Source organism: Phoca vitulina, unplaced genomic scaffold, assembly GCF_004348235.1.
Source record: "Phoca vitulina isolate PV1807 unplaced genomic scaffold, GSC_HSeal_1.0 scaffold33, whole genome shotgun sequence".
NCBI classification, from domain to species: Eukaryota; Metazoa; Chordata; class Mammalia; order Carnivora; family Phocidae; genus Phoca; species Phoca vitulina.
The window spans coordinates 13,952,668-13,974,134 of NW_022589736.1; the positions used below are offsets into that span (position 1 = coordinate 13,952,668).

The 21,467-nt window shown below is 48.6% G+C and overlaps 1 protein-coding gene across 2 annotated transcripts in view; it reads left to right on the forward strand.

The window, feature by feature from the left end:
* Positions 1 to 3,803: 3,803 nt before the first annotated feature.
* CAMK1D (calcium/calmodulin dependent protein kinase ID) overlaps positions 3,804 to 21,467 on the forward strand; it is a 420,413-nt gene continuing 402,749 nt past the window's right edge. For both annotated transcript variants that reach the window (XM_032425563.1, XM_032425565.1), the window contains exon 1: positions 3,804 to 3,971. In XM_032425563.1, the coding sequence (XP_032281454.1) occupies positions 3,880 to 3,971 (92 nt within the window). In that variant the 5' untranslated portion in view covers positions 3,804 to 3,879. The remainder of the gene's footprint in view (positions 3,972 to 21,467) is intronic.

Below are 21,467 nucleotides of genomic sequence, written 5' to 3' on the forward strand. Positions count from 1 at the left end.
AAAAAAAATCATTGATTTACAAGTCTTAAAAATTACCAAATTTATGTACCATTCTCCCTTCTACAACCTGCATTTTACAGGTCCAGGGAGGTCAAGTGTTTTTACAAATTTTGTGAGCTGGGCCTTAAGTCTAGTTTCCTGGATTTCCAGTTCTTTCCACCGCCCCAGTTTGCCTTGCCAGCTTATCACTTTAGGTATGAAAGATTGAATAGGGATAATTTAGAAAATTTCAGATTTAATCTATGAATCTGCTCTAGATAGTATTTATCTCCCTTACACCATCTGCCCAGTTCTGAACCTGGGCCACACAAGTCTGATCTACTGGCAAGAGGGTTGGTGGGAGAGAAGGTTGATGGGCATAATATTAGTAACTACTTAATGATACGTTATTAAAAGTAACTCTGGGTGGCTCAGTTGGTTACGCATCTGGCTTCAGCTCAGATCATGATCTCCAGGTGCAGGGATCAAGCCCCATGTTGGGCTTCCTGCTCAGTGGGGGTTTACTTCTCCCTTTCCCTCTCCCCCTGCCCCTCCTCCACCATTCATGCTTTCTCTCTCAAATAAAGAAATAAAATCTTTTTAAAAAATACCTTTTCTTTGGGCTCTTTAAGCAAAATTGTAAGAGCTTTAAGAAAATATAAAGACGTGTGACCTAACTTTAGTAATTCAGAATATGTGACAGAGCTTTCTAGAGTGGAATTGTTGGGGGACAGCCTTTGATCAATAGATAATAAATGATTGACAGTGGAGGTGGGGTAGAATCATGAGACTGGCTGCCATCACCTGTCTCTCTAGAAAAACGTGGCAGGCTGGAGGAAATGGTCAGTTACTGGAAAACAGTCCAAGTGAGGGCCCTCCAGTGAACAGAATTAGGCAGTGTACAGTCTAATGCATAACCATTCTTAGGAAATGGTGGATTTTGTTTTCCACTGCAATCTCCAGGATCAAGATCTTTTATTTTACATGGAGTCCAGTAAGGAAGGAATGACCATAGTAAAGCCACACAATTTGTCTTTGACATTTCTGCCTCCTTGGGGATCCATTCTTTTGGGTCTGGCCTCCTTAGCTCTGCATTAAATGTTTGTATCTTTTCTCTGGGACCTAGTCCAGCTGAGCATAGCTTGATAATGCTGAATGAACATCATTACAAAGTTTGTAAGAGAAAGAAGTTTCTCTATAGCCTTTCCATCAGTACAACAAATACCAAAAAGTTGTCTTGATTCTATTTCATTTCTTTATCCATCTTATGCCCATTCATCTGTCAGTTACTATGTGTGAGTTACCATGCTAGGTGCTGAGCATACAGTGGTGCAAGAGGCAATGTGTTCCTTGACCTCACGGATGTTACAGGATGGTAGATAAAGTCACAGCCATTGAGCCAGGTGCCACCCTCCCCTGCTTCTCCTTCACTTTTGTTCCTCCTGGACAACTGCCTCTCTTTGATAGGGAGAAAGAGAGAGAGCATCAGCATTTCCTTAGTTCTGGGGACAAAAGCTGAGACTGAGAAGTGTTTTCAGGAGCTCTGGAGGCTGATCCTTAGGCTAGGAGCAAGGGTGAAACAGAGAGGAAAGAACTGAGTAAGAAGGAGGAGAATGGGAGGAAGGGAAGGAGGGAAGAGAAGATGCTCATAGTAGGGCATGGGAGGGTGTCCACTAGCATCTTAGTTATTCCCGGTTCTAACTCTTCATATTACTGAAACTTGGACAGAAGGAAAAGATATTCTAGTTCCTCAAATCCAGTTCTTGTTGAAAGGGGTGCTATTGGCCTTGCACTTCGGTGATGTGCCCCGATTTCTTGTGTCCTCAGTTATCTGTCCTGGAAGTTCCGCTTATCCATTGTAACAGCCAAGTAATACTGAATTTCCTCTGGCCAGCCTGGAGAGCCTTAAGCTAACAGCCCCTGAAAGACAGGAAACCAGCATGGAGGTGTGGAGGGATGGGCAGGTCAGGGTATCTTCTGATCTCCTTGGGGTCAGAGAAGGGGTGGAGGGCTGTCAGTGTCCAGACGGTTTCCGGGAGAGCACTGGGCCTGCAGCCACCCTGTCAGGCCCAGGAAGAAGATGCTGGATGAAGTTTCCTTTTCAAGGAAGTAGATTCCCCCCCCCCCCTTACAGTGAAATTGGAACAGTCCTGGGAAAATGGGGCAGGTGTCAAGCAACAATCAAGAGGCAAGGCTGTTTACTCAACTCAGCAGAGGGGCCAGGGGCCCTACGGGAGCGTGAGCGATAATCTGGATACAAAGAAAACTACTATTTTCTGAATCAAGAGTAGTCCCTTCAGGTTGGGGACGGGGATCTGCACGTGGGTCCCCCTCTGACAGGTGGACGTGGGAGAAGGGTGGGCAGTCAAAGAGCATCTCTGAGATGGGAGGCTAGGGGGAACTCCGAGTTCCTTTCTCCAGCCAGTAGGAAAGGATATTTCCAGGTACAAGCTCCGCCTCCGGGTACCCTACTAAGCCCACTGCAGGCAGGGCTAAGGAGGGGGAAGCCCTCCTTTTGAGGAGGGTGTGGGGCAGATGTTCACTTTTCACTAAGTCTCTGGGTTTCAGCAGGAGGAGAGGGGGAGAACCAGGGGGTGCCGAACAGCAGCGAAGGCCGGCCAGGCCCGCCCAGGCCCGCTGGCAGTTCCAGTCCGGGGACCGAGGCAGCCCAAGAGAGAGGGGCACGAAGCCCGCGCCGGGAGGTCCCCAAATCCACCCGCAGCCCGGGCGCCTAGTAACTCCGGGAGTCCAGCTCCCAAAAGGAAAACGAGGCAGCGCCTGGCACGTCCTGCGCGTCCCCGGTCCCGAGGCTTCCAGGCTTTCTCCTCGCCACGAGGCCCTCTCCCTCGGCCAGAATTTGACGCGAGCGCCGATTTTGGTGCAATGCGAATTAGCTCTAGTCGCCGAGTCGGGAGGGACCGACAGGCTCCGGGAGCGCCAAAAGCGGGCCCGCACGGCGGGGCCCGAGTCAACGCCCACCTCCGCCTGCATCCCCACCGCCTCCTCCCGTCGCCATAACAACCGGCCCCCGCCCGCCTGCTCCGCGCCGCCCCGGGACGCACCGGCCACTGGCCCGGGCGCTCGGGGAAAGCGCCCCCACCCTCGGCGCCTCGGATCCCGGCAGCCTCGCACTCCCGCCCCCACCCCGCTGCTGCCAAGCACAACGCAGAGGCGCCCCCTCCCGCCGCCAAGGAGGAAAGCCCTCGCGCCCCCGGGACTTGACTGCAGAATTACTAAAGCACCTCAAGGGCTGGGGTCCTCCCGCGCGCGCCCCGGCGTCCTGCACCTGCCGGGGTCCCCCGCACCTGCCCTCTCCGGGGCTCCAGGGCGCGCGCCGCGGCCAGCCGACGGCGGTGCCCCACGCCCGGTGCACGGCGCTCCCGGGGAGCAGGACATCCCCGAAGGCGGCAACGCGCCGGAGGCGGGGAGGCGGGAGGCGGGAGGCGGCCGGGGCGCGCGGGGAGGGCGGGGAGCCCGCGGGAGGAGGAGGAGGGGGAGGAGGGGGAGGGAGCAAGGCGGGCGGCAGGGAGGGAGGAGAAGGGAGGCAAGAAAGTAGCAGAAAGTGAGGCTGGCAGCCGGCGGCAAAGGAGCGGGGCGAGCGGCGGCGGCAGGAAGTCTGTGCCCGAGACGAGCAGAAATAAGAGCCAGGGAGGGACCGCGGCGGCGGCGAGAGTGAAAGAGGAAACTGCAGAAGAGGAAGCTCTGCCGCAGCACAAAGTCTCCTCCGGCTCCCGCGCCGAGCATCCCCGCGCGCCGGCCCCAGCCCTCCCGGACAGGCTCGCCGCCGCCGCCGCCTGCGCCCCTGTCGCCGGGCGCCCCCTCCTCAGCGCGCCCACCCCGGCCCCACGCGCCCCGGCCGCGCAGCCTCGCCGCCCTCGGCACACGCCGCCCTCGTCTGCCATGGCCCGGGAGAACGGCGAGAGCAGCTCCTCCTGGAAAAAGCAAGCTGAAGACATCAAGAAAATCTTCGAGTTCAAGGAGACTCTCGGAACGTAAGTGGGGCTCCGGGAGAGAAGGGTGGAGGTACCTACCGGCGGCCGCGGGTGCACAGGCGGCGCCTGCTGCCACCACCACCGGCCACCGCAGCAGGAACCGGCTGGTCGCCGCGTCCTCATTGTCCGGTTCTCGGCTCTGCGGAGCCCCCCGGCGTGTCCATCGCGTGGGTCTGCGTCCCTCGGGCGCGGGTGGACACCGCTCCCGGGCGGGGGCGAGAGGACCTCTGAGCTTTTGGGAGGACAGCCCCCGGCAGGCGACTTTCCACTTGCCCTGACACCGCCGCCCTCCTCGACTTCTTTCTCCCCACGCGTGACTGTGGGCTGAGCATGGTGGATATGAGTGTTTCCTGGCTGTGTACGTTTACTCACCGTGTGTGTGGGTGCACCGTGTAGATGAGAGATAGGGTCTCGAGAAAATGGGGCTTCGGTCATTCCCATTTCTGTCCTTCCACCATGTATTCTTAGAGAATCGACATCTGCACGTACTAGGTGTAGGCAAGACTTTGGATGCCACGCGATCATGGAAGGGAAGAATTTCGCAGTGTGCAGGGTCACGTGTGGGTAGAGCCTTACCTGAGTGCATGTCCATTTCACATAGGCTCAGCCACACACGCTGGGGTGTATGTCTCCAGGGAGGGTCTGTGAGTGTCTCCGTACAGGGGACTTCTCTCCCGGGCTGCCTTTAGTCCAGTGTTGGACTGCGTGGACAGGAAGCTGAAATACTCAGAAGTCGATGGCATCAGTGCCCCTAAGCATATGCTGCTCAGTTCAGCGGGTGCTCTCTTTCTGCCCAGGAGTTGGTTTTTGTTTGTTTTGTTTTGAAGCGCCCCAGAATAGGTAGGGAGGCTGATAGTGAAAGAGAATCAGGCATTGCTGGTGAGTCTGAAGTTCAAGTTATTTTCTTCCCTCATGTGATCAGTATCTGTTGGTGATCAGTATCTGTCAGTATATATATTCTCTCACACGCACACATGTGCTATATGAACTGAACATTTAGCAGGGGTTCATGGAGGTGTTGATTAGGCTGGGAAGAGAAAGAGGAGGTGTTTGGTGAGCTAAATCACTGTGTTCTTCCTTCTCCCCTTCCTTCCCTTTCCCTCCTTTCCTTGTTTTTGTGTGTTGGCTTGCTTTTCCAGAACCACATTTTCCAACCCAGATTGTCTGCTGCCCCCTACTCAGGGTCCCCTGTCTGTTCAGTCATTTCCCTCACCCCCACCCCCACATCTGCAGTGGGTCCCCCAGAGTGAAGTTGTGAAGGCAGCATTCCCAGCCATGCTTCTGATTCCCAGGAAAGCACACTGGCAAGGCTGAGAATAGGGTCTCCCAGCTGTTGTGCTGTACTTTAGGGAGGGCACCTGTGGGTATAGACTACCTTTGTTGGGATGAAAATAGAAGGGACTTTGCCCTTTTTAATAAAGAGGGGTTTGGGACTGCCTCTCTCAGCATGGCCAGTTAAGGGGTGAGTTTTGGTCAAAACTTTTGAAAATTACTATTGAGGTTTATTCGGATGTGGGGTTTTGATGCTGGGATGCTCAAGTTATGGAGAAGCAAGAAGCATGCCCTTGCTTGTCATCCTGAGACCGGTTATGTGGCTGCAGAGGAGGGGATGGGAGAGAGCGGAGTCTCGGCATGTGGGAATGCCTTCCTTTGCATGGCGCATCCCCACCTGAGCCCCTCTCTCTGCTCCCCCTGCCTGCAGCTTCCAGGTGGACAGAGGCCGTCTCCCCCTAACTGACTCCTGCTTTTCAGGAGAGCCCTGCAGCCTCACCTCTGCAGCAGCCAGGCTGCGGAAGCTCAGTAAGCTGTGGCTTTATTAAGTGGCTCCTGCTGAAGCAGGCGCTGTTTGGGGGTGACTGCAGGCGGTTTTCCCTCTGGGAAGGATGGGGATTTGCCTTCTGGTACCAGAGAGGCCAGGGGAGCTGTTGCAGAACAATCTCTTGGACTCTGGTGAGGTGCCCCGTGAACTTGGGCATGGGTCTCTGTTGGGGTCCCAAAGCTTTGCCTTCCGCCTTGGAAATAATTCTTTGAAAAGAAGCTTTCCACTGAGGCCCTGTGGTGCTGGCATGGGTTCTAAAAGAGTCTAACACAAATAATTAAATGATCAAAATGTTTTTACTCAATGACGTAATAATAATAGTCATTATAGGTGACTTTCTTAAATGAATACCAAGTATCAGGCATTATTCTAAGTGCCTTACATGTATTTCACTCTCATAGTAAGCTTAGAAGGTGGGTTTTGCTATTATCCCCAATTGGCAGATTGGGGAAAAATGAGGTGACAGAGAGATTAAGTGACTCGCCAAACATGAGCTAGTTATTAAGTGGTGGAGCTGATACTTGAATCTAGGCAGAACAACTCATCATGATCCATATGGGGTTGACCTATGTTGTGGGTTATGTAACAGCAAATGTTTTCTAATAATTTGATTTAACTTGAGTATTTGGAAAGCTAATTTTAATATTAATGCAAAGAAAACATCATTCTGGGGTAACCTGTTATCTAAATATGGCAACATTTCAAAGCTTTTAGATTATCAGCATTATTTTGTCTGCTTGGACTTCGTAGCAGTGGTCTGAAGTTCAGCATGCCTGTTTCACCCGGGACCAGCTCCAGTGACCTTGACCTGAGTCCGAATAGGGAGGTCGCTTCCCATCCTGTCTGTGCAGATGCGGAGTCTGGACCCCTCTCCTGTTTGTAATGAAACCTAGCATAAGTCAAAGGCATCACTAATCAAGATTGGGATTCATTCCCAAGATACTCTGCAGTTCCAAGTCCTTTTGTTTGTCACACCTTCCCCATATGCCTTCAGGATCCTAAGGCAGGAAAGCCCTGCCAGGAGCCAGACTGTCATCTCTCAGTGTTAAAATGCTTTTAAAATGAAGCACTGTAGGGCTGCCAGGGTGGCTCAGTTGTTAAGTGTCTGCCTTTGGCTCAGGTCATGATCTCAGGGTCCTGGGATCCAGCCCCTCATCAGGCTCCCTGCTCGGTGGGGAGTCTGCTTCTCCCTCTCCCACTCTCCCTGCTTGTGTTCCCTCTCTCACTGTGTCTCTCTCTGTCAAATAAATAAATAAATAAAATCTAAAATAAAATAAAATAAAATAAAATAAAACATCCTAAAGGCCTGAGGAGCACACTTAGCCAAACTTTGTCATCCGATATCTGGCTGCCTGATTCATATACCTTACCCTGCGGAGCTAGAACACTTACTGTTGAAGCCAAAGGGTCGAGTCATTTAGTTTGTGTGGTCAGAGGAGACTTGCTGGAGGGTGGGGGCCAAATGGGAGTGAAGGTGGGCCCAGGAGGGTGGGAAGGAGATGAAGGAAGCCAGGGACAGCCTAGGCAAAAGGATCTGTCTTTGGGGTTTGGGCCTGGGTTAACTGATGTGCCTCTCAGTCAGGCCTCAGGAAGAACCTCCCAACCAGTGGGCTGCATGTAACTTCCTTTGAACGGGAATTCCAGAACCTGACCATAGCTCTGAGTAAGGTGAAAGACCTAATTACTGTTTAGTAATCCACGACGTGTTTTCAGATCCTTGGCACACTGTGTGAGCAAATAAATGTGTAACAGCAAATTAGGGGTAGTGAACATTTCTGTCAGTGTATTTACCAAGGCTCTTCAGACCACCTCTATTGGAGATACCTTTCTTTTTTTTTTTTTTTTTTTTAAAGATTTTATTTATTTTTATTTGAGAGAGAGAATGAGAGAGAGCGAGTACATGAGAGGGGGGAGGGTCAGAGGGAGAAGCAGACTCCCTGCCGAGCAGGGAGCCCGATGCGGGACTCGATCCAGGGACTCCAGGATCATGACCTGAGCCGAAGGCAGTCGCTTAACCAACTGAGCCACCCAGGCGCCCTGGAGATACCTTTCAACAACTTCTGAAATTTTAAAAAAATTGCCATTTGGAGAAGAATACGGATGGGAAGAGAGCTTTGGTGTGGTGTCCAGGAAGTACCCCAGACTCATGGAAATCACTTCTGTAATTTCCACACCATGAAAGGCATCTGAACAGAGAAGGCCTCAGTACTTGGCATGACACAGAATGATTGTCCCAATATACCTCCTTTCCTCTGGAGTATAGGAAATGGCATGTCCTAGAAAATAGATCTTCATCTCTGCAGGGTGTGAATGCCTGGTTTTCTTATAGACTGAGCATTTTACGGTGAAGTAATTGCTGTCGGTAGGGGGCTGGACTGGGCATCGTGGAGGGTTTGAGCCTGGCTCCCAGGTCTGGCTCAGCCACTAATGGGTTGTGTGGCCTGTGGGCTGCTTGGTCGTTTGTCCACACCACTCTCTCCCTGTCTCAGCTTCCTCCTCTCTAAAATCAGGGGTGGGGGGCAGGGAAGACAAGATGGTTTTCAAGTGCTCTTAGAACCCTGAGAATTTATGACTCACCTGTACAAGGAAGCTACTCGCTGGGGCTCTTTACAAGCCTTCCATGTGTGGCTAGTGCAGCTCATTTTTGTTTGGAGCGACATTTTTAGGCCCATGCTAGTAGCAAAGTGAAACAGCTCAGGACAGGAAGTCTTATCCCACTTAATGTCAATAGTATAGTGCGTTCCCTTTTTCATTAAATGAGTGCCTGCTGGTGCTGCTTTAGGAAGAGTATAAATAGAAATATCCGTGGGGCAAGCACGGTCTTTTCCCACTAGTATCATCCTTACACTCCTTATTCTGAAATTGCTCAGTAAATACACCTGTTGAGGACACAGGTGATTGAGTTATCTGAAAGCCCAGGTGGAAAACACAGTCTTTTTTTGGGATGTATGTTGGGGGTAGGAGGGGTAGAATGCAAAGCTGCTTCAGGTGGTTTGTATATTTGATTGGCTGGTTTAATAGTATTTATTCTGGGATTATTCAGAATTTTAGAGTCTGGGTGAAGCATTTGAAAGAATATCACCAAGAGGAACATAGGGGCAGAAGCCCCTAGATTTCTCCCTGAGGGTATCCCAGCTGCGGTATTTGTTAGGAGTTTGTATTTCTCAGACCTCTTGTTTAGGGGGGCAGGATATAAATTCAGCCTCTCATACATTTAAAGATATCTACTGAGCATCTGCTGTATTCTAGGCACTGCGGGGCATAGCTACAAACAAACAACAAAAAAATGCCCTCTTGGAGCTTACCTTCTGGTAGGAGAACCAGGGAATGAAAAAGATAAGTAAGTAAAATGTAGAGTATGGTGCACATACTCTAGTACACACATGAGGGAGGAAACCAAGCAGGGAAGGGGGATTTGGTGGAGTGGGGTGATGGCAACTTGAGGCCGGGTAGTCATGGATGACCTCACTGAGAAGCTAGTATTTGAATACCATCTAAAGGAGCCCTGGGACATCTGAAGGCAGAATGTTCCCATCAGAGGGGGCAGCAAGAGCTGAGGGCCTGGCGGGAAGCTTGTCTGGTGTTCCAAGAGGCCCGTGTGGCTGGGAGTGGGTGGTCAGGGGAGGGGGGTGGGAGCTAAGAGAGGCATGAGGGTGAGGAAGTGGGGGGGGGCAAGGCGGAGGGGAGATCGGATTCATGGAGGACCTTTATAGGCCTTCGTCAAAACTTTGTCTTTGCTCTGAGAGACGTGGGGGACATTGGAGGGTTTTGAGCAGAGGAGGACCTTGATCTGACTTAGGTGTTTCCATCATCACTGTACTTGCAGTGTTGATGATGGACTGGTGGGCTTAGGGACAGAAGTGGGGAGACCAGCTTGGAGGCCATTGCAATGATCCAGGTGACAGACAGGTGGTTTAGAAGGAGGAAGTAGCTATGGAGGTGATGAGAAGTGATTGGATCCTGGATATTTTTGGAAGGGACAACAGAAAGGAATTGCTGTGGTTGGGTGTGAGATTCTCCAAGGCTTTGGGGTTGGAAGAATGGTGCCATTGGATGGTTTTGGTCAGTTTATGCAAGGATTTTCTGAGTGCCTGCTCCGTCTGCGGAGCAGGGCTGTCCATGCTCTGGGAGGCTCTTGGAAACAGTTTAGAAGGTAAGCTCACATCCTTTGGGCTTCTGGGTCCCCCTTGTGAGGGACTCCTACATTTCAAATGAATTTCCTTCCCTCTGAGTTTATGTCTGGAGAGGGCTTTTGAAGTGCCTCCTCCTTGGGCACAGAGGGCAAGTGGTGATAGGCTGGATATTTTAGCAACTGGAAGAACTGCTTAATTTTCTGTGAAAATGCTGGGTTTTACCTTAGAATTATCAATAGGAAGAGCTAGCTCACCTTGATAGGTGGGCCTATAACTCTCCCATATATATAACTCTCTCCTATAACCTATAACTCTCCCACTTTATTTGGTGATTTAAAGCCCAGGCATTCCTTGAAAAATAATAAACATGAGCATCCTTGCTGCTCCTTTCTTTGACAGGATGTTCTATATTTGGGGAGGAAAAGCCAAACATTTTTCTTGATTGGGAAAAAGATAACAAATACTGGTGTTATTGATTAGTGCAGTGGGATTTGGGAAGTTGCTCTTTGGGTAGAGAGCTTGTTCCTGAAGGGGCTGATAAGGACTGTGTCTCAAGCAGAAATTTCTGGTTCAAACGTGGCCACTGAATGGACAATAATTAGACTTGGTAGATGGACATTCGTGTCCCCACAGGGGAGGATTTTAGGGGTTAATTTGTTGAGTTTTTCTTTGGCTAGGTCTCCATAAATCCCCTTAATCTTTCCTTTCCCCAAATAAATCTCCTTAAATCCCCTTCAATCTCTCTTCTTCCCCTCCTCTCTCCTCTGGGACAGCTTAGGGTCCCAGAGGGGGACTGTCACATTGCTGATCAGCTTGCACCCACAGTGATAGACCTCCAGCCTCACACCTCCAATCCTTACCAGATTTCCCAGGAATCATCAGGGAGTCCACAACCTCCTGGGGACCCATATTTTTAATTGAAGAAGGAACTGCTTCTGGGTGGCCAGCAGGAAGCCTGGTGTCCTAGTCAGTTGCCTTGAGTTTCTTTTCTGGCTCGAGATGGTCAATCCAATGCATACGTAGCTAAAACAGAAGGATATGTGGACTCTGGGAGAGATGCTATCCTAATCTTCTTTCTCAGTTCACGTTGGTTATGCCCCTTCGACTTTCTTTGGTGCAGGAAACCACTTTTTCCTTGTGCTAGCTTTCACTAGATCCTGCTTGATTTCTAAAAAAAATGTTTATTATGCAGTAAATGGATTATTTAGGTTCCAGTCAGACCAAGGCTAACCTCCAAATGGATGCCACAGGCCAAGTTCATTCAGTGGCACACCAAGTTCATTCCACGTCTCCAGCGATCGGCTCTGTGTCTTGTGCTGTTTTTCCTAGTTATTTCAGAAGGATTCAGAAACAGAGGGATTCTTTCTTCTGGGTAACACCAAATCTTAAGGATAAGCCTTGAAAATAGCATATTTGCTGAGGTCAGGTAGGAGAGGCATCAGGAGGCCATGACCCATAACAGAAAGGTGACTCCAGCCCAACCGTTCCAAGCTGTGTGCCTCTGGAGAGGTTCCTTAATCTCTCTGAGTTAAGATGGAGATGGAAGTTGTTGCCTTGTGAGATTCTTGTAAGGATTCAATGATGTATATGAGGTGCCTGGCACGTAATTGGGATTAAGTAAAGAGTAGCTGTCATCAACTCTCGTTGCTTTCCCTAGCTGTGGTTGAGGGGCGCTGCCTATGGAAATTCAGGGCCAGGACCATGGGGAAGAACATGTCAGTATCTGTTGGAAATTGATTTTTGGAAGCTCTCGTTGCAGATATGCAGAGTGGTGCATATTTGACCTTCCTCCTCCCCCCCCCCCCCCCCCCCCCCCCCCGCCCAAATTGATTTAAGAATCCATCAACAAGTGTTCAGTCAGCCAGGGACGAACCATTGCTGGGTGTTTTGCCCAGCACCAGTGAGTAGCTTAGTATATAATCTCTGAGGTCACTAGGACATGAGTGCAAATCGTGGTCCACTGCTTCTCAGCCATCTGGGTTTGGGCAAATTATTTGGCCATTCTCAGCCTCATGTCCGTAAAACAGGATAAGACGAGCACATAATCTCAGGGCTGTAGGGAGGATTTAATGAGAGCCCATGAAAACCACTTAGTACAGTGCGTGGTCCATGAATATGTTCTCGTTCCCTCTCATTAGCCCCTGTGGTGCTGGAACACTGCTCCTCAGAGGCCATTTGCACAGATCTGGAGGGTCCATGGAGCCGTTCAACATTTGCTCCCCCCAGGAGGGTGATTAGTTCATAGAGTGCTAGCATTAACCAAGAGACTCCGCCCGAAACATCCTCCGGGCCAGCTTGTGTGCTGGAGTGACCTAGTTTGCTGTATATCACAGACTCATTCCTTCCTCTGGTTATCTCATCAGCTTTGTCTCTGCACCTCTCCCTGCATCCTGAGCTGGGGCTTTTGTTTTGTTTTGTTTTAGCCTGTCCCTGTCTGCATCAGCTTGTGCAACAGTTCTCTGAGCAGTTTCTGTCTTCCCAAACAGCTCACAGGTCTCCGAGCAGCTGTGGCCCTGCTTCGGCTTCAACCGGTGCTTTTCCTTTCCGAGAATGGCTACAGTGTGTCACCTTTGTTTCTCATCGAAAAGAAGGTTCTGATTTGAGGGCTTAAGTAATTTATTTGCCATATGACAAAACATTGTGTTTTGTAGTTTAAAGCTGATATGTCCTGAATTGATTTTAACGGCCAGAGTATTTAAGAAATGGCAGCATTCTGGGGTGCCTGGGTGGCTCAGTCGGTTAAGCGTCTGCCTTCAGCTCAGGTCATGATCCCGGGGCCCTGGGATCGAGTCCCACGTCGGGCTCCCTGCTCAGCGGAGAGCCTGCTTCTCCCTCTGCCTCTCTCTCTCTTTCTCTCTCTCTGTCTCTCATGAATAAATAAATAAAATCTTTAAAAAAAAAAAAAAATAAATGGCAGCATTCTGTCTGTACACCACATGGACACATGTAGCAGTTTATTTAAAAATATCTTTATGGGGGAATCGTTGGGGGGGGGAGGTGGGATAAGATCTCAAAAGTTTCATTTCCCAGGTCTCAGGATATAGGCGTGACAGTTGGGGAGCGGATCCCTTGTCTTGACCTCTCCATTTTAGCCCTTTTAATGGTCAAAGTCTGGGGTGACAATTTATTGGGACCTCTGTCATGGGGTGAGCAGGGGGAGAAAAGGCTCTGACAGTTCTGCTTGACAGAGGACCTCCCTGTCTTTCATGACCACGACACACATCAGTGCAATTGCCTTTACACCCAATGGAATTTGGTGCTGTAACTGGAACCCGAAAGGTTTTCAGTACAGCCTCGGATGTCCCTGGTTTTCAGGTGACCCTCCTGCCTGCCTCCTCCCACAACTCTGTCCCCTCTAATACTGAGACCCACAGTATTGTGGGGGAAAAGACCCCCACACAAAAAACCAAAGCCCCCAAACCCAAAAGCCCCAAATCCTTTGTAGCGTTAGAAAACTTGTGGGTGGAGGGAAGAGAGTGGGTGCCGAGTGGGAGGTTTGGCAGAGTGATGGAGGTGGCAGGTGTCCCACAGGGCTGGTGCCCCTGCCCCCATGTGTCCTTCTGTCTCTGGGCTGCCACTTCTTTAGCCTTGATAGGAATGGCCGCTTGAAGACATCAGAAGATATGAACACCTTGAAATAGGTTGAGGGCCCAGCCATTTAGGATGTAAGCGATTTTGAAGGAAGTGCTTTTTCTCCAACACCTAACTGAAAAGAATTCGTGTTTGAATGTAAGGCAGGAGGGAGATAGGTAATTGTAGTCTTGGGACTTTGGGGGGACTGAGGAGGCTCAGATGGGTTGCAAACTGGGAAGAGGAGGGCTGAGTGAGGCCCCCTGTGGAGCCATGACAAAGCTGGGTGCTTGCTGGCCTGGGCTCCCCAAGGGGGGTGCTGTGGTGTGGCCTCTGTGTCTCCCCAATCCCTCCTCCCAGGACCAGGCCGGGACTATTAGCACTGTAATCCAGCCATGGCAGTGACCCCAAAGTTTGTCTAGGCCGGAGTAGTTTTCTAGGTGATCCCGAAAAATTTCATTTGTTTAAGAAAAATATGCCTTGAATAACAACAATAAAAAGCTTGTAATGACCACTTGGAGCAGACCTTGCATAAAAGTCAGGGACAGTCTGTATCTGACAATATGTGCAGGAATGATACTACTTGTGGGTTCTTTCTGCCTATATTAGCATGGTCAGCAAAGATGGAGTTTGTGGTCCTGGTAAGGATAAAAAAGGAACGTGGGCTTTTTGTGGCCCTTTTGGCTCCTTTCACAACTGGGATATAATAACAAGACTTCATATTTATGTGTGTGTGTTTAATTTTGGTAAAAAATACATAACAGAAAAGTTAGCATCAAACCATTTTTAAGTGTATGGGTCAGTGGTGTTGAAGACGCTCACAGTGCTGTGCACCCGTCACCATCGTCCATCTCTAGAACTTTCTCATCCCCCCAAACTGAAACTCTGTCCCCATTACACACTTACTCCCCAGTCCACCCTCTCCCTAAGTCCTTGACAATCACCATTCTACTGCCGTCTCTATGAATTTGATTGCTGTAGGTGCTCATAGAAGTGAAGTCATAAAATATTTGTCCTTTTGCGACTGGCTTATTTTACTTAGGATAACGTCCTTGAGGTTCATCCACAAAGAAGCATGTACCAGAACTTCCTTCTTTTTCTTTTTTTCCGCCTTGCCTTTTAAGGCAGAATACTATTCCACGGTGTGTCTATACCCCGTTGTGTTTATTCATTCATCTGTTGGTGCACACTTGGAGTTACTTCCGCCTTTTGGCTGTCATAAATAATGCTTCATGGACTGGAGGTACATGTGTGTCTTCAAGTCCCGACTTTCAGTTCTCTTGGGTGTGTACCCAGAAGTAACACTGCTGGATCATATGGTAATTCTCTGCTGAAATTTTGGAAGTGCTGCCATATTGTTTTTCACAGCCATGTGGTGTTCCGCTGTTTGCAAAATGTTTTTTTACCTGCATGATTCGGGTATGGCCCTCATTTTACAGATAAGGAAATGGAGGTTCAGAGAGGTCAAATGACTCATGGGAAAATGCTGCTGAGTGGCAGGTGGGGATCTAAGTGTCTTCTGAGTCCCCAGCTCAGTGCTCTTTCTCCTGTGTCACACGGTTTACAAGCTAGTTAGAGGGGTTGATGGGGATAGAGAATATTAAAGAATTAAGAAGAAATACCTTCACTTGTGTGGACGTATTATGGTATGGCAAGGAGATGGGCTCTGATTTGTAACAACTGCTGATTTCCATGGTATAAATACTCCCACATGGAATGGTTTCAAGCTGCCCATGGCCTAACGACCTACTGCAAAATTCTTGAATCAGGCTCTTACAAGCAGGTATGAGGTGACTCCAGCATACTTCTGAAGGAAGTAGAGGTCAGGAGATTGGAGTTGAGTCCTAGCTCTGTCACTTGAGAGCTGTGGAATCATGATCTTATCCTCTGTATGTCTTGATTACCTTGTTTGTTAAATGGGATAATTACACCTGAGTTACACCTGCTTACGTTACAGTTTTATGTCCTAAATGAGATAAGGCATGTGTAGTAAGGCCTTATATAAAAAGAAGGTGTTATTATGTTATGAAAATTATAGCTTTAAAAATATTCCTTTCTCGTAAATGTAAGTATCATGTACACTCTTTGAAACCTAGCTATCATCTTTTGGGCAGTGTCCTCATAGAAGTTGGGCTGTGTGTCAACCTTGACTCTGGAAGCATCAACAATAACTAGAGTTTCATAGTATAGTTTAACTGGCTCTATTGAGGTGTTTGTTGTTTTCATTCTTAGTGTTTAAGTGATAGGTACCTTAAAAAAAACTTTAAAAAAATCATAAAAGCAACGTGTCATCCTAGTAGAGAATTTGAAAAATCTAGAAGAGTGTAATAAGGAGGAGGGCAATAAGAATTGACTTGTTGTCTGGATGGGTCCTGGGTAGTCAGTCTCTCTGGAGGGTGGGGAGATCTCAGGAGAGGCCCCAGAGGTCAGCTGTTGGGGCTAGGGTCAGGCTGTGGTTATTTACTGATTGGCATGAAAATATTTCAATATTTTACCAACTTGGTTGATTGAACCCCTCTGCACAGGTTGGGTATCTGCTCTGGATATAGGGGTGGTGGTCTTTGTTGAGTGCTGTGGGTTTCTGACTACTTGCATTAGGTTGGCAGGGGGGGTGGGTGAGGGCGTTGTTGGGGTTATTGTCATGGTCCCATCTCTACCCTCATCAGCACCTCTAAACGTGTACAGAGTCTGAAGTGGGACAGAACCTGGTGCCAACAGGAGACCCTGCTCAAGAGACATCTGGTTAGCTAGTTATACATGTGGGAAGAAAGAGGTAAAACTATATCCAAGTGTGGCTGATTCTCCTTGGTTGGGGTAGGACAGGAGAATCTGGCTTAAGGCACTTTACTTATCAAATAAATACTGTTTGCTATAGACTGAATGTTTTTGTTCCTCCTCCCCCAAATTCGTATGTTGAAACCTAACCCCCAGTGTGGTGGTATTAGGAGGTGGAGCCTTTGGGAGGTGATTAGGTCATGGAGGTGAAGGCCTATGATGGAATTAGTACCCTGTTGTAAAAGAGACCCCAGGGAGCTCTGGGGCCCTTCCACCACGTGAGGACACAGCAGGAAGGCGGTCGTCTATGAACCAGGAAGTGAGCCCTCACCAGACACTGAATCTGCTGGCAGCCCTCTCTTGGACTTCCAATCTCCAGGACTGTGAGAAGTCAGTTTCTGTTGTGTATCAACCACCCAGCCCATGGCATTCTGTTACTGGAGCAGGGAGGGACTAAGACACTTGTATACACCTTCTACCTTCTGCCTTCTACCAAACTGCTCACACCCAAAACCTTCAAGCCAGCCTCCCTTTAGAACATAGTATTCACAATCAACTCATTCTTGCAATCAGAAGCTAAAGCCTTTCTAACTCGCTTGGATACTGGCCAGGCCAGCTCTCTCATCAGTGGGCTGCCTGGGGTCCCACAGTTAGTCTGGACCACATCCAGATCTTGGATGTCATGTTATCCCTGATGAGGATGACAGTGAACATTCAGAGGCACTGTCCCATCACCATCAACATAACAGCAGTTACCAGAGAAGAAACCATCCATGTTAGAGATCTCTTACTTCAGCCGTTATTGTTATGTTCCTCAGTAATTCACTTTGTAGGTGCAAAATGAGCTCCCGAGGATGCATTTGGCTCCAGAGAGAATTCAGAGCCATGAACAGTGAGTGCCGTTGCCCCCTCTGTGTGTCCCCACCCCCTCCCCGGGCATGCTGTGGCTCCTAGACCATGGGTCCCCAAGTCGGTGAGAGGGAGCCACATTCAGAGACCTGAGAGCAGAGTGGGGGCTCCTATGGCCCCTATAGGGTCTTGCTGCCAAAGACCTGCATTCGGAGCCCGTGTGGAGGCTTTCCCACACGCGGGCAGAGCAGGCCTCACACACACTACCAGTGCCTGGCTCAGATGGGACACCTACACGTTTCATCAGTGAATGAGTAGATAAGTGGAATAATGGGAGCATGGGCTTTGATTAGATTAAGGAAGTTCAAGTCCTAACTGTGCCATTTGTGAGCAATGAGACCTTGAGCAAATTACATGCTCTTTCTGAGCTTCTTTCTGTTTTCTCCTATTTAAGTGGGGATAACAGTGCCTACCTTTCCAGCTTATTGTAGGCTTTGGTTGTAAAAAAAAAAGGGGGGGGTACAAAGCATGCTACATATTTTAGGTGCTAAATAAAGGGGCACTGACTTGAATTTTAAACAGATAGATGTTACATGTGATTTAAACTTCATTGAAAAGGTCAGGAGTACCATTAGAGATTCATTCCTTTGGCTTAAAGCATTTTCTTTTTTAAAAATTTTTTATTGTTATGTTAATCACCATACATTACATCATTAGTTTTTGATGTAGTGTTCCATGATTCATTGTTTGTGCATAACACCCAGTGCTCCATGCAGAATGTGCCCTCTTTAATACCCATCACCAGGCTAACCCGTCCTCTCACCCCCCTCCCCTCTAGAACCCTCAGTTTGTTTTTCAGAGTCCATCGTCTCTCAGGGTTCGTCTCCCCCTCCGATTTCCGCCCTTTCATTCTTCCCCTCCCGCTATCTTCTTCTTTTTTTTTTCTTAACATATATTGCATTATTTGTTTCAAAGGTACAGATCTGTGATTCAACAGTCTTGCACAATTCACAGTGCTCACCATAGCACATACCCTCCCCAGTGTCTATCACCCAGCCACCCCATCCCTCCCACCCCACCCCCCACTCCAGCAACCCTCAGTTTGTTTCCTGAGATTAAGAATTCCCCATATCAGTGAGGTCATATGATACATGTCTTTCTCTGATTGACTTATTTCGCTCAGCGTAACACCCTCCAGTTCCATCCACGTCGTTGCAAATGGCAAGATCTCATTCCTTTTGATGGCTGCATAATATTCCATTGTATATATATATATATATATATACCACATCTTCTTTATCCATTCATCTGTTGATGGACATCTGGGCTCTTTCCACAGTTTGGCTATTGTGGACATTGCTGCTATAAACATCGGGGTGCACATACCCCTTCGGATCCCTACATTTGTATCTTTGGGGTAAATACCCAGTAGTGCAATTGCTGGATCGTATGGTAGCTCTATTTTCAAGTCTTTGAGGAACCTCCATACTGTTTTCCAGAGTGGTTGCACCAGCTTGCATTCCCACCAAGAGTGTAGGAGGGTTCCCCTTTCTCCGCATCCCCGCCAACATCTGTCGTTTCCTGACTTGTTAATTTTAGCCGTTCTGACTGGTGTGAGGTGGTATCTCATTGAGGTTTTGATTTGGATTTCCCTGATGCCGAGCGATGTTGAGCACTTTTTCATGTATCCGTTGGCCATTTGGATGTCTTCTTTGGAAAAATGTCTGTTCATGTCTTCTGCCCATTTCTTGATTGGATTCTTTGTTCTTTGGGTGTTGAGTTTGATAAGTTCTTTATAGATTTTGGATACTAGCCCTTTATCTGATATGTCATTTGCAAATATCTTCTCCCATTCTGTCGGTTGTCTTTTGGTTTTGTGGGCTGTTTCTTTTGCTGTGCAAAAACTTTTTATCTTGATGACGTCCCAATAGTTCATTTTTGCCCTTGCTTCCCTTGCCTTTGGCGATGTTTCTAGGAAGAAGTTGCTGCGGCTGAGGTCGAAGAGGTTGCTGCTTGTGTTCTCCTTTAGGATTCTGATGGACTCCTGTCTCACATTTAGGTCTTTCAACCATTTGGAGTCTGTTTTTGTGTGTGGTGTAAGGAAATGGTCCAGTTTCATTCTTCTGCATGTGGCTGTCCAATTAAAGCATTTTCTTAAGTATAAGAAATTAAACAATAACAGCCACTTCTAGGTCAGTGGGAAAGAGTTTATGTTTTGTTAGAATGAGTTTGGGTAAAGAGATAGGAAAATAATCTTGAAAACCACAGGGGCTGGACTAGAATTAAGGGGTGGTAGTCACATGGATGATGCGAGAGGGGAGATTGGAGACTGCGAAGTGAGCCAGACTGACAGCGTTCATTCAGCAAACCGTTTGTGAATATTGGCCACATGAGAAGTACTATGACGGCCTGGTAGATATTCTATCTCTGTGGCCTGTGATGACCATACTCTGTGATCCTGACGGTCAGGTTGAGGCCTGGAGGAAGGACAGTGTGCTTTGATTCCTGGTAATAGATGGAGACCGGTCATAAGAGCTGGTCATGGGATTGTTTTTCTGGTAGAGCATCTCCCATGTCCCACTTCCCAGATGGCTGTCATGTATTCATTTAACACACAGCTGCTGCTGTAGCTGAGGGGGCTTCGGTGGCAAACGCGAGATGTGGTCCCACTGTGTCCCACAGGTATGCAGACACATTCCAGTCTCTGTGCCCCGCTCCTGTGGTGTCTCCTGCTTCCACCACCAGGGCTCTGCTGCAGGGTGGTCTCTTCTGTCCGGGGTCAAGTGTCCCTAGACATAAGCAGCCCACCTGGGGCTCCTCTCCTGTCTTCTTCAGTCTTAGATTCTTCCCAGTTGAGGGTCAGTTGTTCCAAGTCTTCCCTTTTGTGAGAGTTTTCTCCGACAGAACGAGAAGCTCTTTGAGAGCAGGGGCCATCTCCCACCCGCGGTGTCCCCCGAATCGCCCCCCAGTACCTTTCAGGCTGCACAACAGATGGAGGCTTTGTTTGGTTCAGTTTTAAAAATCCCGGAGTCGTGAAGTTGTCTCCGTAGCTGCTCAGGAAGCTTGCTTTTCTAAATGTTTTCCTTACTGATAAGCTCTTCAGAATGTTCCGTCCCTCTTTTCTTCCTCTGGATTTTGTCTCTCTAGATCATCACCACTTTTCTGCTTGTGGATTACTTACTCAGTGGATTAGCTGGGGTGAACTTTTAATCTGTGGGGCTTTGCCTTGCTTCCTCCCTCAGCCTGCTGGCAGGCTCTTTCTGTTGGCTGCCATTAGGACTGCTCTCGGGGAAAGAAGACTGTTGTCAGGGCCCCCAAACAGAGTCTTCCTCAGTAGGACGGGCCAAAACGAAATATAAACGATGTTTGAATCACGACACCCTTCTGTCAGTTGGGTACCACAGTTGGCTGTGTCCTGTGGTGTCCTTTTAAATACTATTTTCTGTTACTTTCCTTTTTGAGATATCCCACCTCAAGCATGGCTTGTTGTGGTCTTGAGATTACTCATGGAAGCAAGGCGTACTTGGCTTTTTCATCGTTTCCCTTGCAGACTGGGCCTTTAGTGGCTTTGTGATTTTTTTCTGCATGCCAGTGTGTCTAAAACCCGATGATGATCCCTTCATTTTTCTTTAGTAGATGTGATGGCCATAGAACTGCAGATGCGATGAAAATTTCTGGGCATGTGCAGTAGCATTTCCTGGTTTTTCCCTCAGAATTTATCGAGCCCTTTGTCTCAGTGTCCCAGATGTAGTCCCTCTGAGGTAAAAGTTTTCCTTGTTCTCGGTACCTTGGCAAAACCTGAGTGAAAAAAAAAATGTGCATTTTCTCTTTTGCCAACACCTATATTCTGGATGTATTAGACTTTTTGAGGAGATTGCCAAGACTGGAGTTAGTGCGAAGGCGTGGAGGTGGTTTGAAAAAGAATAATATCTGCTAGGCATGGGATACTTCACTAGACACTTGACCAATTGGTGGGTCATTTAATTTGTCAATGACCCTGTGTATTAAGTACTGTTTGACAGTTGAGGAGAACGGACTGACCCCAGGTCCCATGATGCGTCAGTCGCAGGACAGGGATTGACCCTAGATCTGTCTGAAGAAGCTCTGGAGGGGACTTGTGTGCTGGTATGTCATAACTGTGGTTCCTGGGTCTCTAGATCTTCAGCCTCCTTCACAGGTGCAGTGGAGGCCTTGCCTTCGGTGCCGGAGCTGGGGAGTTGTATTATGCTCAGTGTGCAGGAGAGGGGCCTGGGACTTGGGCTCTATGACCTGGCTTATGCTTCATCAGAAACCTCTGTGTGGAGAGAGGATGGGGCCTCAGGACTCGTTTACAGGTTAAGGATCCATTTT